The sequence below is a fragment of the Micropterus dolomieu genome, linkage group LG17, assembly GCF_021292245.1.
Source record: "Micropterus dolomieu isolate WLL.071019.BEF.003 ecotype Adirondacks linkage group LG17, ASM2129224v1, whole genome shotgun sequence".
Taxonomy (NCBI): Eukaryota; Metazoa; Chordata; class Actinopteri; order Centrarchiformes; family Centrarchidae; genus Micropterus; species Micropterus dolomieu.
The window spans coordinates 4,598,796-4,617,489 of NC_060166.1; the positions used below are offsets into that span (position 1 = coordinate 4,598,796).

Here is an 18,694-nt window from a genome sequence, read left to right on the forward strand (position 1 = left end):
ATGCTCTGGCTCCTAGTCTACTTTTGGAGACTCTAGGAACCACAAGTAACCCTGCATTCTGGGAGCGCAGTGCTCTGGTGGGGTAGTAAGGTACTATGAGCTCTTTAAGATAAGATGGTGCCTGACCATTAAGAGCTTTGTAGGTAAGAAGAATGATTTTAAATTCTATTCTGGATTTTACTGGAAGCCAATGCAGAGAAGCTAAGACAGGAGAAATATGATCTCTTTTCCTGGTTCCTGTCAGAACACGTGCTACAGCATTCTGAATCAGCTGAAGAGTCTTAATGGACTTTTTCAAGCAGCCTGATAATAAGGAATTGCAGTAATCCAGCCTAGAAGTAACAAATGCATGGACTAGTTTTTCTGCATCATTTGTAGACAGGATGTTCCTGATTTTCGCAATATTACGTAGGTGAAAAAAGGCGGTCCTTGAAATTTGCTTAATGTGAGACTTAAACGACATGTCCTGATCAAAGATAACTCCAAGATTCCTCACAGTGGTGCTGGAGGCCAGGGCGATGCCATTCAGGGAAACTATATCTTTAGATAATGCGTCACGGAGGTGCTTAACAATAACTTCAGTTTTATCTGAGTTTAACATTAGAAAATTACAGGTCATCCAGGTTTTAACATCCTGAAGGCACATTTGAAGTTTAGCTAACTGATGAGTTTCATCTGGTTTGATCGATAGATATAACTGAGTATCATCTGCATAACAATGAAAGTTTATGGAATATTTCCTGATAATATTGCCTAAAGGAAGCATATATAAAGTGAAGAGGATTGATCCGAGCACAGATCCTTGTGGACTAACTTTGGCGTGCATGGAGCTGACTCATTGTTAACATGTACAAACTGAAATCGATCTGATAAATAGGACTTAAACCAGCTTAGAGCGGTTCCTTTAATGCCAATTAAATGTTCCAGTCTCTGTAATAGGATCTGATGGTCAATGGTATCAAAAGCAGCACTAAGATCTAATAAAACCAGTACAGAGACAAGTCCTTTGTCTGATGCAATAAGGAGGTCTCTGTGCTATGATGAGCTCTAAATCCTGACTGAAAATCCTCAAATAAACTATTGCTCTGTAGAAAGTCACACAGCTGTTAAACAACTGCTTTCTCCAGGATCTTAGAGAGAAATGGAAGGTTAGATATAGGTCTATAGTTGGCTAGAACATCTGGATCAAGATTGGGCTTTTTCAGAAGAGGTTTAATTACAGCTACTTTAAAGTACTGTGGTACATAGCCTGTTGATAGAGAAAGATTGATCATATCTAGTATAGAAGCGCTGACTAAGGGTAAAACATCTTTAAGCAACCTAGTCGGGATGGGGTCTAAGAGGCAGGTTGATGGTTTAGATGAAGAAATTATTGAAGTTAGTCTGTAAAGATTGAGGGAAGCAAAGCAGTCTAAACATATATCTGGTTTTACAGCTGTTTCTAAGGTTCCTGAGTTTACAGATAAGTCGGTGCCAGTTGAGGGCAGGTCTTGGTGAATTTTGTTTCTAATAGTTAGAATTTTATCATTAAAGAAGGTCATGAAGTCGTAACTACTGAGAGCTATGGGAATACATGGCTCAATAGAGCTGTGGCTCTATAAGTTATCCTTCACTTTCCTTTCTATCTTATATTTATGTTGACACCTATTGAATTTCCTAATTTCCTTTTGTAAAACTCTAGCCTGTGTGCTATCACCCTGCTGAAAGCTTTGCTTTAAAAAAAAAATCTTTCATGTAAAATCTTTTTACATTTTGTTGGTATAAAATTGTCTACACAAAAATAGTATATAGTCTTACCACAATCCACTGATTCATCATTTCATATCTGGATGGTTCTCAAATAAGGCTTTCTGGTTTTAAGCGGCTGTTCATTCAGAGGGTCTGAGTCATTTTGGCTAACCCCTATATGCATCTTTTATGTTGCCAAAGCGAGTGTCCTCTCAAGTTTCCTCTCTCCTCTAGTGGAACACGTAAAATAGTGGGGAAAGTGAGCCCGTACATGTTTTTATGGAACATCCAGTGAAATCCTGAAAATTTGGGGGTATCAGGTATATTACATCTGCAGCAGCTCAGGTGTTTGCCTTCAGATGAATATAAACAACAGTAATGAATAACTGTCCAAACTCTGGAGGGAGGTAGAAAGGTCTATAAGACGAGGACAGAAGCTCAATAGTGTATAGTTTTTGCACCATCTCTTGTTTACATTGATACATACACCACCAGCTTTCATCGCGATCATGATCCATTCTCATAGGATCACCTAACACTGCGACTCGAAGCGAGGAAATAGAAATTGTATAATTTTGTGAAGTTTCATTAAAACACAGCAGGCCTCACACACGACTGAAGCCCGTTTGCCCTTAGTTGCTTGAGGAGGAAACATGGATCAGCATCAGAGGTGACCCGCTCCCATTGACCTGGACCCTCCATCGTACTCCTGCACATTGACCTCTCTCTTGGCGATGTATTCACTCCTCTCCTACATTCCCTTTGGTAGTTCCTGCACCCACTGCCACAGTTGTTCCCAGCTGTAGCAAAAAACACCAGTGACTGTACTGGTCAGCTCAGCTGTGGAAGCGTGCTCTCCCATCACCATGTGGTTAAACTGTTGTCTTGTTTACAATGAGTCTGATCATCTGATGGCTTGTGTTTAAGAATCATGGTGCAATCACACAATGCCAGTAGTGGGAAGAACTCCTTGTGTTGTTCTGACTTGGGAGTCTTTTTCAGGATGGTTACCCCCACACCCACCATATAGTCTCACAATTTAAATAGTCAGTTGGAGCAGTTCAGCAACAAGTGAATCCAGATTCAAACAAACATGTATAGCTACTTTTAAAATGATCAATAAATACATTTTCAATTGCATGAGTTGTTTATTTAATGTATCTGTCAATGATGTAGGATCTGCATCCATTTTGCCAGTGTTGTATATTTTTTACAGTAGGAGTGGGAGTCATCGTCATCATCAGAAATTCCCAAAATCTCAGACTCATAATTACGACTAGGAGGCTGATAGGGAAGTTTTTCCAATTCGGCTACTCTTACTTATAATTTGTAAACCATGGTAACTCACTTTCAACTGCCTACATGCGCTTGGTTCGAGAGAAGGGAGAACTGAGATTACTCTGAGCAGCATGCAGGGGAATAAATTAGCCTATAATCAAGAATATTATTTGTAGAGCAGATACCCTACTGGGCCTGCTGGTGGGGCTAGAGGGAGGGTCATGGGGTCATGTCAACATGAATGTCACAAAATTTCATAGTGATCGATAACTATGTTTAGAAATACGATGCTTTGTACCAGCTGCTGATAGACAGACAGATCTTTCACTTCAAGATTCACTCTTAACATTTTCCAGTAATGAACATAAACTTCCATTTTATTGTAATTGCCAGGTTTTTAAAATACTCTCAACTGTTTATCCAGTAACAAGTCTATACATTGATACCTGTTTGTCCATTTTGGCGTTTTGAGAGTTTTGGGTAAATTGCCATAGGAGGAGGAAAATTACTAACTTCATCTATTTTATAATGAAGATCTAAGAGCTGGGCCTCTGCTTGTTTGTGCAGCTTGATGAAACTTGTGATACATTTTGTTAATTTTCTTTGTAACTTGGTGGATCCCATGTAGAAAGTAGAAAGTACAAGGTGTATTTATTTATCATTTTACAACAAGGTTGTAACTGTTGCTAATGTCATGGTGCATCACAGCTGAGTAAATGTAGAAGAAATAACTACTGGAATGTTTAGCACCTAGTTTTTATTTTCATTTTGCACATCTGGTTTGGATGGATTGTTTAAATGTTTTATTCGTATTTTTTAAAAAACATTTGTAATAATTTTTTGTGCATTATGATAGCTTCTCTTTCACAATAGGAGACCTATTATACTGCATTTCCAGTCCTATATTATAGTTCTGTGACTCCTGTAGGCAGCTTTGCATCATTCAAAGTCCAAAAAAATAACTTTCTATCTTACACTGGCCCTTCATGTAGGCCTTCATTTCAGTCTCTGTCTGAAACAAGCTGTAGATGCTCCTGTCTCTTTAAGGCCCCCCCTCACAGCTGTCTTCTGATTGGCCAAGACCTGAAGCATGTTGCTGTGCGGAGCAAATGACCATATATGGAATACCGGCTTCGCCTAGCTCCGTGTGTCAGAGCTGTTGGTAGAAAAAGCTGTTAAAAACAGAGCGTTCAGAACAGGAGGAAATCAGAGGTTTTGGCTCACAGGGATTTCTTTTAATACTTTAATTTGAAGCTTTGGCCATGTTTAACATGAACATCCAATATTGTAACATTGTAGATAACTCATAAAATATGGAAAAGCATAATAGGTCTTCTTTAAAACTACATTGTGGAACTTTTTTCGAAACCAAATAATCGAGGAACGCACCAAGAACCAAGAACGAACACCCTTTTTAAGAAATCTTAAAAGCAGTAAAACCTCTCTGCTGATATGGTAGTATCCCCTTCAGACTGACATGACACAGAACTGGATGGGACAAAAAGGTGGAAACAGAAACCAACTGAAAACACTTGTCAGGCAGAATCCACACACATATCAACTTCAGCACCTCTGATAAAGTGCACCTCACAGTCCCAAATAGAGCAAGGTCCCTCTTCAGATATTGCAAAACTCTACCAGCTCTGTGCCCCTTGGCAACAAACTGTCTGGCAACATATGCCAGTGTCGCATCAGCTGGGTGTAATTCGCGCAGCAAGTCGACATTATCAGACATTATCACATTTTAATATTGCGACATCACGTGGCCCGATATCTCGTCAAACTCCTTTTAGTTAGTAATCATGTTAAATGAATGCTGCTAAATGATTCTTTGTTCACTTTCTTCCAGGGTGCTGATCAAGAATGGCAACAGCATTGACGCAGCAGCCCTGTATGATTCATACGAGGTGGAGTATCTGCCCAATGAAGGTCTACTCAGCGCATCTAGGCATCTTTTCATTGAGCTGACCACAGACGCTACAGGCACATCCACTGGCATTGCCATCAGGTATCAAGGTATGCATCAGAGCTGTGATTAAATGAAGTACAGGACGTGGTGACATGATGTTTCTCATACTAAGATCATGTGGGCTTTTGCTTGATGTCACAAATTGTAAATATTTGGAGAAAAAACAGCTTAGCATCAGTCAGAACCTGGAGACGATGCTGAAACAAATGTCATGGCAAGTGTTTCAATCGCCACAGAAAGATGGGGGAAGAGAGCCGGGATTAGGACTAAGCTAACGCAGCTTGGACCTAAGGCTATTCCATTACCCAACCTACTTCTGGCTGTCCAATCTCAGGAAAGGTACAAAGTAAAATATAGATTTATTTATCATTTTACAACACAGCACTGTATAATGAGATGAAGTTGTAGTTCCAAGTCATATAAATAAAATTAATGAAATAACACTCAGCAGTGGGAAATCCGAGACTGTTTTTTTAAGCACAAGAGTAAGTAAGAAGTAAGAAGAGGGGAGGTGGACTCTTTATACATCAATGATAGTTGGTGCTCAAACACATTTAAAGTTAATGGACAATGTTCCCTAGTGATTTTATTGTTAAGATGTCGACTTTACTATCTGCCCAGGGAGTTGCCCAGTGTTTTTGTTGCTGCTTTTTACATTCCCTCAGACTCAAATTTGAAAGAATGGATGTAGTCATCCTCTGGTGTTTCCACTGCCTGGTACAGCTCCACTTCACTTAACCTGACTCTATTAGCTTTTGGTACCGGGTACTTTTCTGTACTTCATTTTCCACTACAGATAGTACCCCCTGAACTTTTGCCATGCAAAACTGCCTGATGTCATTTTCAATGAGACAATGCGATGACCCCTTCACTTTTCCTGCAGTTGGGAAACAGCACACAGCTTTTCTTTCACTGACAAACTGCAACATACACTTTACATTAACTACTAAACTGCCAACTTGACTATTAACCTTTTCCTCTGCTCCACTCACATTCGCTGTCACACAGAATGTTTCACTTAAATTTCATAAACAAGTCCACACCCACACCTGTAGAAACAATACCACCTCCCCATCCTCATTCTGGTTATCAGATCTTTTTTCCCTGCTGATTAAAACAAGTCAACCCATTCACAAAAGACAGTTATGGTGTGGATGAATCTACAGCAGTTCTACAGGACTGTTTTGAATGTACACACTGGTACACTGCTGCTGCTGCTGTCACTCAGGATAACAACATTAACTTTAAGGCATATACACCATCAGTGACATCATAAATCAGCAAATGTGTTGATGATGTGGTGATCACTAAGACATTAAATTCAATGCCCAACTAAAAGGTCAGGATGCATGAAGAGGTGAGGGCTCTATCCAGAGCCAAAAAAGCTGCTTTTCAGAAGTCCAACACCAACAACACCCAAAATATGTGGCCGGGCTGTGAATTTAAAACCTGTGTCAATCAGCTAGTTGATGTTATTACTGACATGTTCAACATCTCACCTCTTCAGGAGCGGGGTCCCACCTGCTTCAAGACAGCCACCATTGTTCTTGTACCTAAAATGTCTGCAATTTCTAGTCTGAACCCCCATTCTGATGAAGTGCTTTGAGAAACTGCTTCTCCAGCATATAAAGAACAACATCCCAGCCATCCTCACAAGTTTGCTTTCACTCACTGCTTCATTCTGCAACTGTACTGGAAAACATAAACCTTAATATCTCCTCAATGAAAGGGGAATGGGGAATAATAATGAGTTAATGAATTATAATAATAATATCAAGGAATTATTGTCATCCAGGTGAAATAAACACTTAAAGTAAGTGAATGAAAGTCAAATCCAGTGCACACATTCTTGTGTGGCTGCTTGTGTTTAGATAGCACTTAACATTTGAGAATGTTAAACCTGTAGAAAAAACATCTATATTTCAGACAGTATATTTTAGCATAATTTTGGTATTGGCACAGAAACTTGATTACATTTGGGAATGGGGAAAAAGCCCCATTTCTACTCTTTAGACGATCAAAAACAATTTTCCTTTTCATTACTGCCGTCATTGCAGTTTGTGGAATAAATACATTATTGGGCGCATTTAAACACATCCATAACTATGTGAAAGGTACCTTTTATTTTTTCCTTTTATATCTGTTGCTTTTAGCCACTGAATAGAGAGACACTCTCAGTGTAGTCCTCCAGCAGAGTTATGTCTTACTTTTTGCCTCTCTGTTGCTTGGGAATGAAATAATTAAGGACAGTCTTTCAGGTACAAAATATCAACTTGCAGCTTCTACCAGCATACCCTTATACACGAGAATCCATGATGTATTATACGATAACTAACACGGTTTCAAAGAACAAGGATTTATCTAAAGGTTAGGGTAAGATATCACTTAGCTTCCCTTATCTTTTGTCCTCACATTTGTCTCAGCACTCACCATCAAATAGGCGGCTCGTCTCTGGTCTAGGAGGACCACTTGGAAATACAATCAGTGTAATCTGCTTAGGCCTCGCTTCACTGCTGCAAATGGGATTAAGTCCAAAGGGAGCAACAGAACTCATTATGGCCATTAACAGGACCTAATGCTGTTCAGCTCATCTCAAACACATTTGATGGTCCCTCTTTTATCCTGATAGACACCTAACTTCCTTCATGAGCATTCCATCAGCCATTTCTAACTGTCATTACATCTTCAATAGTGTGTCCATTCGGAGCAATGCAAGTGTAACCAGTAGCTTAAATTACCTCACACATGCAATTTGGCCAATGCAGTTACTTCCCACATCGTCCCCCGGATATAAATACCTCAAGGGAGGCCACTTTCACTGGTGTTACTATTTCCCCGTCCTGGTGTGCTTCACTGCTTCATACGTGCAAAGGATACCAGGCTTAGAGGTTGTCAGTCTGGTACCAAGAGATTCCCAGCCATACTACTGATTGGGCCAAGTAGAAGTACCAAGAGTAAAGACTGCCACCACTGCTTTGCCTTGCCATGCTCACAATAATGTCCTGCACAGTACAGAACTATTTTGGATTGCTTTCATGCCTTGTTTTATCCAGTTAATTCCTTATTTCAGCAATTCTGTATGCCATTTTATTGTAATATAGGTAACAACCTAGTTGCGGAGGTTGACCAATAACATTAATGTTAAATATTTTCGGTCAAAATTGTTAACCATAACAAGATCCTGTGAAAGTGTACTTCACAGAGATGTGCCACTCAGTTTGGTGGACAAAAGAGATGCAAAGGCAGCTAGCAATCCTATTACAGTGGAACCCTTGCTGTAATTTAATGCCATGTCTTAAATAAAATAAACACAGTTTGAAGTAGTTAGGCTATTTTAATGATGTGACTACAATTCTAGCAGTGGGAGTAACCAGATAATGTATGAATACCCCCAAGTTGGTAAAACAAGAGGTTTTCCCGCTCTTGAAATTAATGCCGCATAAGGAACAGATAAATGATAAAAGGTCTGCATGCTAACATGCTCACAATAAGTGTTTACGTACTGATGTTAAGCAGGTAATGTTTACCACGGTTAATATCTTAGTTTAAGGTTTTTGCATTTTAACATTTGCTAGTTAGCACTATATACAATGAACAGCCATGGCATCAAGGAACCAGAATGTCAAAACCAAGTAGTAGATCTTCTCAAAACCCTGAATATATGAAATACTGTCCTATAACACAGCTTCACATTTTTGTTATCATATGACTTTTTTCTTACTGTGCCTCACAGAAAACCAGGGCCCTTGATATAAATCTGATTACTAGCCCGTTGTTTCTAAATGCAATATTTGCTGTTGGATTTGGCAATTTATTAAGGACCTTAGAAATGTCACGTGGCCTCTTAGCCATATCATTTATGGAGATGCTAACTCCTTTGGCAAGCATTGCTACTCACAATTTTTTGGGTAAAAGCTGAGTCCGCTCCAACACTGAGCATGTCTTTGTGCCAAAGCCTTTTCAGCAGGCCACTGCTACGAGCCCTTTGTGAAGTACGGTAACCTGACCAGTAGTGACAACACTTGGGCAGTGGGAGCTGTGGTGGAGTTTGCCTGTGACCCGGGCTATACTCTGGAACAGGGTTCTATCACCATTGAATGCATGGACCCTAACAATCCCCAGTGGAATGAGACCGAGCCTGCCTGCAGAGGTCAGTATGTCTGTGCATGTGTTTTGTGTGTACTGTAGTGAACCATCCACATTCAGTTACATCCTGTTTTTAATCACACATTTATTTTAGGCATTTATCTGACACAATTAACTTAAAACGAATAGACATTGGGCCAGTACCAATGACCTTTCAGCAGGACTCATGGCTGTTGGTACAGTTGTAGCCGGTCGGGTACAACTTTACTAACGATGGGTGTTTAAGTCTGCAAACACACAAGAATACAGTATGATTTAGATCACACAGGATCCGAGAACAACTTACTGCTGCGAATATGCAACAAATGACTGGCTTGAAACAGAGATTGAAATAAAAAAAGATCAGGTCATTTTCACATAAACTGTTCATGTACATCCCTCAGTGTTTTAGTACAACTCTATAGTTCACACAGCCACACTGATTGCTATGGATACCATTCAGTACTGCAACAAATAGACTGGCTGTTTTTTTTGTTCTTTAATGGACTTTATTTTATACTTGATTACAACAAAGGAATCATAGTCATCCAGGTGAAATAAACACTTAAAGTAAATGAATGAAAGTCAAATCCAGTGCACACATTCTTGTGTGGCTGCTTGTGTTTAGATAGCACTTAACATTTGAGAATGTTAAACCTGTAGAAAAAACATCTATATTTCCGACAGTATAGTTTAGCATAATTTTGGTACTGGCACAGAAACTTGTTGCTGTATGTGTGCTGATAAAAAGAACTGTACGTACACTCAGAATTGCCTGTCTTAATATGGATGGTTGTGTATGTGTGCATTTTCCAGCTGTGTGTAGTGGTGAGATCACAGATTCAGCTGGAGTGGTGCTGTCGCCTAACTGGCCTGAAGCCTACGATAAAGGCCAGGACTGTATCTGGGGAGTCCATGTCGAGGAGGATAAGAGGATCATGCTGGACATTCAAGTGTATGTATCTACCTTCCACGTGTTCCACAAGTTTGATCTGCCTTGTCACCTTTGACCTTTGATTTCCATGAAACCACATCACTACAAAGGCTTTCATTGGCTTCTTTGAATCTAATCATCATAAAACCCACTTCATCTCCTGTTCTTATACGCATGCCAGTCCCCAGCTTCAAACAACACCATAGAAGCAGTTAGAAGATTACAAAGAGCTACCTCACCATGACTGGTAAAACACATTAAAAACACAACACGCTGCTAATGAAAGAGTGCTTGGCTTGTGAATGAGATGCGTAAGTGCCACACAGACAAAGGTTAATTAGGTGCAGTGGAGAAAACTAATTATATCAGGGAGGGTTTGTTTTGGCAGCCCCCCACACCCACCACCACCCTTCTCACTCTTCCCCCCACTCCTGTAATGGCTGCTGTGTGGAGTAGAGGGTGCAAGTGTACAGCAAGGCAGCAAGGGAGTGTGTGTTTCCTGTGATTGCAGTGCCAAGGTGAAGAAACAGAACAACACACCCCGCCGTGTCAGGGCCCGATAAGTCAGTCAGCCGTAGAAAATCATTTGCCATTTGCAAGCAAATTAAGGAGGGCTCATTTGCATAGGTTGCATCTTAAGCTCTGTTTTCTCTCCTTCTTTGTCTCTCTTTCTCTCTCTCTGAACAGCACCTGTGCTCTTGTTGTACTTTGAGAAACATTGATTAATGGCTTCCTCTGGTTTTTAAAAGGATGTCTGTCAACATAAGTAATTGCTGCTGTTCATTTAGCAGAGCGGGTGATTTCAATAGAAGTGAAGGTACCCTGTGAAAACATTTAGACAATACTACTGTGTAAAAACTAGTTTAATATGGAACCAAAACAAGGAGAAGATGACCATCCTGTTACCTATAATATTATACCTATGTTTTTGTGAAAAGAATGGTTAACCTTTTTTATTTTAAGTTAACAAAGGATTTTCTGCAAACTTGCCATTGCAAGGAGGTGTAAAGTAAATGAGCGCTCATATCAATTGAATCTCTCTCTCATGGTGTTTCAGTTGTGGGAGTCTTTGCAACCTTTTACCTGCTCATCTCCCTCTGACACACTTGTCTCACCTAATAGAAGTGCCAGGTAATTTTTTATTAAGCCATTTGTTGAACTGTCTGCTTAGAGGACAGCCACATATATTGTACTTGTTTAATAATAAACTACCATTTTTAAAATAAAAAGGAATTGGAAGAAACTACTTCATGTAAAACACATCCAGATTACTGCAATAATGGCAATTCAGGTTAGACTCTATCTACCACAGTTGAATGCAAGTGTTCATGATCAGTTCAGTATATAGGTGCACACAGACGCTAAAAATTGAGGGGTTCCACTGGGATTTGTCTCAGGAAACTAGAACAGATTTTGACAGGATTTCTCAGGAGATACCGGGATGTATGTTTCTGGTATTCAGCACTAGCACAACCACACAGGCCTTTCAGCTGTACCAGCTAGTAACAGGTCACCACATGTACATTAAGTACATGTGGTGGCCTGTTACTAGCCAATCAATGAAATTAAATGTGACATAGGACAGGGGTAGTGCAACAATTCAGCCATGTACCTTTTTTTAATTGGATTGTTGGAAAGCACAATAATTAATTTCATCATAACGCATTAGTCTAGTGTAGACTGATGTAAGGTTTTGAGTTTTAATGAAGTCAAAACCACTGACGTCTGAAGTGACAACCACTAACGTGATTGTGTCAAACACCACTTTGGAAGTCAAACTCATTCTTTGCATAATCTGTTCTGGAGTACAACAGTAAGGTCAACATTTAAATTGTAGCCCCCTGGATGCTTATAAAAGTAATATCTTTCTGGTGTTTTGTGTTGTGGCATGTGATAAATATTGCAGCCGTCATGGATTGTTAGTGGGGATTTAGAATTTTAGCCTTGTTCATTGTTTGTATTGTGAGAATCTGTGTATACAGGGATAAACTGTGAAAAGTCTGTAGCTGAAACTAAACTTGAGGTGTCAGCATACTGTGGTCCAGTTTCCCAGAAAGCACTCATGGGATTTTACCGAAATAGAGATCTCCACAGAGAGAAGCATTCTAATCTAGCACAACACGTCCTCGCCGTCTGAACATATGCCTAGCAGGTGTCTGAGCATTTATATGAAGCTTTTCAGTAACAGCTGTTCTCCCTGAGCTCTCGGTGTTACAGTGTACAGAGATATATGAGGCCTTTAACAAGTTCCCTGGTTATTGGTTCATCACAGTCCACACAGACACCTGTGCACATGTGCACATATCTTCTGCTCCATCTACGTAATGGCAGGAGATACATTATCACAGGGGTGTGTCAAATTACTTTTATGGATGGTCTTCAAATAAAAGAGGAGGGAGTGAGCACTGTGGTTAAAGTGAAGTGAAGCAAGTAAAATGATTGAAACCACCCTCTCCCCCACAAAGTATAGACTAATGTGCACCGCTTCTGGATAGAAATAAAAACATTGCCTTTTTACATAACAGTAACAAAGCGGTAATTAATGACATGCTTTTACATTGTAAAATTATTTTAGATTGTTTGCATGGAATTAATGCAAGAATCTCAATCTCCTGTTACCCCTTCATTTTTTTCAAATGAACAACCTTAAAATTGAGAAAAGTGCATTTTTGGGGGGGATTTATAGCAACTGCAGAAATATGACCACAAAAGCTGTGAAGTCATATTTCTGTGAAGTCAAGTAGTTTAACAGTGGAGGCCATTACCATGCTGCTTGAACAACAACGAGAGACACTATAGGCCAAATTGTAGTCGTCCATCAGAGCACTAGAATCAAAATTTGATCGAGTCTGTGGATGATCACAGCCAGTGCATCTCACCCCTCAAAGCTGCCTCCAACGACGACGGTGATATGAGCTAACCACTGACCTTGAGAGGCTCTGCTACACCACCGTTCTTGCACAGTCTGGGTTTATTGGGAATTTTGTACACGTAGACCTATGCAAATGTGGTATTCCCAAGTAACAAAATGTTAACTTACGTGTGAATCTCACGCAAGACATCTAGCCAGGGATGTACTGGGACTGAATTTCAGCCCGGGACTTTGAGACGGAGAGGCCTTTTATGCGAGCGCCCTTTTGGGGGCGGGCATAAATATTTTCTGCAGTTATATTAATACATATTAGTGTTTTTGTTGTATACAGTGAATCAGATTATGCTGAAGACCTTTAAGAAACTTCAGGATGACACCTGCCTCTTCAGTTTGTATAAGCAAACCTGAGTCAGTGCTAAAATACTTAAATAAACTCAAAGTCAAAGTCCTTTGGATGAGGGACGAAACGTCTTCCAGTATCTTCAACCAAGTCCAGTTGCCCTTGATTTTTCATTGGATAACTATGACCTGGATGACTGAGAATCTTCATAGACACCTACTTAAATAAACTCAAAAACTACAATACATTCCCATAAAATACAGCAGTGTGTATATGTGTGCATAACAATCAAATCCCTCATCTTTATCTCTGAGTAGGCCTCTCCCTGGCTCAGCTTTTACTGATTGTACAGCTACATAGCCTATGCATGAGAAGAACATCAGTAATAAATATGACTTACAATAATCCATTCTCTAATTCTAATAACACACTGGCCCTGTACCTTTCTCTGCTTTGTCTGGTTCCATTTACCTTCTCCTCCTGCTGCTCCTCCTGTCCCTTCTCTCCCCCCTCATCAACATCACCTCCACAGCTAATTATGCTATACATAAAGACATAGGCTACAGAGATTCCTCGGTTAATGTGGCACATTTAGCTGCCTCTTATGCCAACATTTTTTCCTCTTAATTCTTATTTTTTCGTAATCACACATTCCTTTTCCCTCTTTCACTCTCTTCTCCACATTTGTCGTCGAGCTATTGAGCCTATCACACAGCCCTTCAGCCCCGACGAAACGTTTGGAGATTAAACTCGCTCCAAATGGAAAGTAAACTTCTTTGATTGGCCCTGTTTAGCCAATCAGATTTCAGCAAACAAACAGATTTCAAGTTGGGAGGGGCCGCTCCTACACCCCCACCATATTGAAAGAATTGGTATGGCCCAGTCAGAGACACAGACAGTGTTCGCTGCAGCAGACTGGTCGGCCGGCGCAGTCACGGAAGTAAAACTGAAAAGTAAAAACTCCTGACCCCTGGCCGGTTCGGCCTGAAATGGGCCGGCTGTTCGGGATTGCTCCTGAATGGCCAGTCCGCCCCTGCATCTAGCACACAGCATCTGGAAATGTAAACCTGTGGATTACAGACGCCTTGACTGAGCAACATGTTATGACCCGGGGTCATATTTGTCATTTTGCTTTGTGATGACAGTTTGTTCTTCCCCCTCAGTGTGTATGTGAGTGTGTAATGATAAACAGGTGGGCCCCTATGATTGGTCCATTCGATGTGATTGCTGCCTCTGCATTTGTCCAATAGATGACAGCAGCCTTCTTAACCCCCAGCTGACAACAATCTGCCCTCTTCACTCTGCCACTACCAACAATGAGCCATTCTCTAGTTGTGTGTTTTATTTATGTGAAAGAAGTAGAGCAACTGCAGATCAGCCATTTGATTTGTGTAGTTCAGTGATGTGGGTTTAGTGACTTTAGTGATTGATAAATGTGACGAGCTTGAATCTATTGATGAAGACTGTTCATTGTAAATAGAAATCTTTAAATATTGAGCACCTAGTAGCAGGTTAAGTAGGAATGAGAAGCCATTTGGGTTTTGTTTTCCTTTGGTAGGAGCCAAGGCTAGATATTTGTCATTTCTTTACATTTTGTGTTCCATGATGGGGAAGTTATTTAGTGATCTTCTGTTTGGGCATCGCTCAGCTCTGAAGTCAAATAAAACTGCGTTAAAACGTTGAACTTTGACGCATTCTTTAGAACTGGGTGTTCAGTATTCTGCTACAATTGGTCTGAGTGGAGAAGATATGCTATGGAAAGGTTTCTGTTTGACAAGTGAAAATTGAAAAGTGCTTGCTTCTACATTTAGCACCTGGGTTTCGGAGAGGAGGGTCAGTGTTTTCTTGGGAATCTTTCTTAGGAACTTGATTAATTTCAAGTTTCTTGTGTTTTAGGTGGATTTGACTTATTTTGGGGTTAACTGTCACTCTACAACACCCGATAGATACTTCACATAGTTAGTCTCAAGTCTGGAGGAGATAAAAGCAAGGGTGACCTTTTCTAAATCTACAGAGGAACCAGAGGAACGCCACCAGGACTAGAGGAGAGATTGTTAATGTTGCTAGTGCTGGGGCCAGAGGGGGAAATACCTATTTTGGATTTGGAGTTACTTAGCTGCAGGAAATGATTGGACATCCAATTCTTAATTTCAGCGAGGCATAGATATATCGGCGGTACCAGACTTCAAAGGGACTGTCATCTGCGTAGCAATGAAAGTCAATATTATGTCCATGCATGATTTGCCCCAGGAGTAGCATGGTAAATAAAAGGGACTCAGAGTAGAACCTGGGGGACCCCGCATAAGAGGAGCAAGAGATGAGACTTGCCCCCAACATTACAGAGAAGGACCTGTTTGACAGATGAACAAGTTCAGAGCCACGTCACAGATACCAACATAGTTTTTCAGATAGTCGATTAAGACGTTATGGTCCACTGTGTCAGAGGCTGAGCACACATCACAGAGAATCAAAACTGAATCCAAGCCTGTGTTGGAGGCAAGCAGTAAGTAATTTGTGACCTTGACCAGAGCAGTCACAGCGCTGGTAAGAGAGCAGAAACAAGATTGAAGTTTATCAAAAAAATGATTGCTGAACATTTTTAAAATGGGAAATGTATTATTTAAAATAAAACCAAAACTCTTAAAGGTGGAGAAACAGCACTGGTTATATTCAAATGAAAAGGGTGTGGTTAGCTCACAGATTCAGATCAAAGCAGCAAGCCCGAACACAGCCTCCAAGCCCAGTTTGACGACAGGGATGGAATACAGAGAAAACAGTACAGAGATGGTTTTCTTGGTTTTGCTCCTGTCACCCCTGGCATCCTGCTCTCTCAACTCTGTTATTTACGGAGTTTCCTGATGGACAGATAGCTTTACTTGTTGCTAAAGTAACCTCTAACTGCTGCTAAGTGCAGCTTCATTTGATAGTGAGCTCCCTTAACTAACTGGCTGATTAATTATATTCCCACCAGCCTGAGCTACTTTGTCTTAAGTGCTAACTAGTTAATGTTAGCATGCTACAATGCTAAACTATGGTAAACATTATACCTGCTAAACATCAGCAGTGATTTTACCAGTGTGTCCTGTAAAAGACATTCAGATATTTAGAAAAGCTGTGGAAAGTACCGCCAAATATTTTTATCCTGTATTTCCAACTGTAGGAGAGATAGCAGATCACAAAGTCAATAGTTGTCGTAAAATGTGTTGGTAGCAGGTCCCGGTGGCCAAGCCAAACTCAGCCCCGGTTTTTCAAATTGAACTAAATCAAATTAGTGTCAGGGAATGGAGGCTGTGATTGATTTTTCTCTACAGATGCACTGCAGAGCTGCACAAAGCCTTGTTTAGCTTAATCACAACAAATTTGACGCCAGCCGACAATATTTCTCAATCTGCCTCGCTCTCTGAGCAGGTGAGAAGCTTTATCCGTTAGCAATCAAATAAAAATGGAACACCATGAGTTCAGAAGCAGCATACTCATTTTACTATACTTGTGAGGACCTGCTGTAGGCCTTCAGAAGGACTCAAGCTTAATCAGGGTGAAGCCACTTTTACAGGTCTCACCTCATGATGTGAGTTTAAGAGTAGGACTTAAGGTTATATTATGTTTAAGCTCTATAGGTCAAAACTATTGTAAAATCACAACTTGAGTTTGTAGGGTTATGATTTTCAGAGACTATTTACTCATCATGCATGCAACATTTCGAGGTGGAAATATTTTCAGTCTCAGAGTTGGAAATGAGACTTATTTATAAAGGAATGGATGGAAATTGTCCTTTGAGAATGAGAACACCTCTAGAGTGAATTTGAATGATGACGTTATGTAGTTCCTCTCAGTGGTGGTTGTGTAATGCTGTAAAACCAACACACATAAAACCACTGATAGACTTATTTGGAGTATTTGAAACAGAACAAACAAAGTAAAATAGAGGAAATAAGATACCATTGTAATATCAGCATTCATATCTATAATTTTTCAGCTGTAAGGATTCCATTATATGTGTTCTGGATTGTGTTGTTGGTATCTTCGGTCCAGACCTCTGAATGACCACAGAGATTGATTTATATTGGAAAATCATAAACCTATAAACTCAAGTTACAGTTTTTCCCGCGATTGTTTACACACATTTTCTGAAAGAATGCCTCGATTTCAGAAACTCTACACACACACACACACACACACACACACACACACACAATGGGCAAAACCCTTCAATTCTCCTGCAAAATGAAACTTTACATTCAAAACAATGTTAGTTCTTCAATGTAAAACACTGATGAATGGAAAACACTTCTCCATTCATCATAATGACTTAGGCCTTTTTTTTGTTCAGTGTTACACTTACTACAGACAGTACATACATAAGTGTGTTGGAAAATATTTGAGAATATTGTTTTTATACTCAGAACACACAAATACACTTTATTTGTCCCACAAAAACAATGTACACAGTGTACATCCCATTCCCAACCAACACAAAGTTGCACATACACTACAGCAGAAGAATTTACTGTACACAGTTACAGTAAAAAAGAAACCTAAAAACAACTAAAAAAAAAACTATGCTGCATCCTCTCTTCTGTTGCGGTCTGGCCACAGCACCTCATCCACATCACAAGCAATGTTTTCCCTGGCCAAGCAGCGTGGGAAATATCGCCTAGCATGGCGATTCCAGCCATGAAAAGCATCAGCTGCTATATCTCCACATGCATCCTCCATAGCTTGGAGAAGAGGTATATGCGTTTGTGGATTTCGGTCACACACTTTCCATCTCCAGGCAGAAAAAAATTCCTCAATAGGATTGAGGAATGGAGAATATGGAGGGAGATAAACAACTAAAAAGCGTGCGGTGGGCAGTGAACCAGTTACGAACCAGAGCAGCCCTGTGGGAATGTGATCAGATGGGCAGTGTTGTAGGGGCCAAGGGTAGCATGGTGATGGATGACGCCGTGGTGGGTAATCACTGCACACATTGTGATGTTCCATCCGCGCTGGCCAGGGACTTCAACAATGGCACGCTGGCCGATGACATTTCTTCCCCTCTTTCGTCTTTTTGTGAGGTTGAACCCAACCTCATCAATGAAGATGAACTGGTGCTCCACTGCAGCCACCATAATTTACTGTATACAGTGTTGAGTATATGCATCAATTGTGGGACTCACTTGCACATAGTTATATCGCAATTCTTTGACTTTCTGAATTGCGTTCAAATGGCACCCTGTAGACCTGCTTCATCCTGAGATAATTTCTGCGCAAGACACGGTCCAGTGTTGATAAGCTTACCCTATCAATATTTTGAAATATGTCATTGTTTTCTATTATTTTTCTTTGTATTTGCTGTAATGTTATGGCGTTGTTTTCTAGGACCATGTTTATGATTTCAGTTTCCTGTTCAGGAGACAGAAGACGTTCCCGACCACCTTGTGTTGGTAATCTTTCAGTTCTGCCAAA

At 40.3% G+C, this 18,694-nt stretch overlaps 2 protein-coding genes across 5 annotated transcripts in view; one reads left to right on the plus strand and one right to left on the minus strand.

Moving 5' to 3' along the window:
• pipox (pipecolic acid oxidase) overlaps positions 1–18,694 on the minus strand; it is a 1,053,392-nt gene that overhangs the window by 283,344 nt on the left and 751,354 nt on the right. The gene's annotated exons all lie outside the window — the stretch shown is intronic.
• Positions 1–18,694, plus strand: part of sez6b (seizure related 6 homolog b) — a 234,389-nt gene that overhangs the window by 186,864 nt on the left and 28,831 nt on the right. Inside the window, exons 7-9 of the mRNA XM_046072890.1 lie at positions 4,856–5,022; positions 8,931–9,125; positions 9,917–10,055. Of these exons, the coding sequence (XP_045928846.1) occupies positions 4,856–5,022; positions 8,931–9,125; positions 9,917–10,055 (501 nt within the window). The remainder of the gene's footprint in view (positions 1–4,855; positions 5,023–8,930; positions 9,126–9,916; positions 10,056–18,694) is intronic.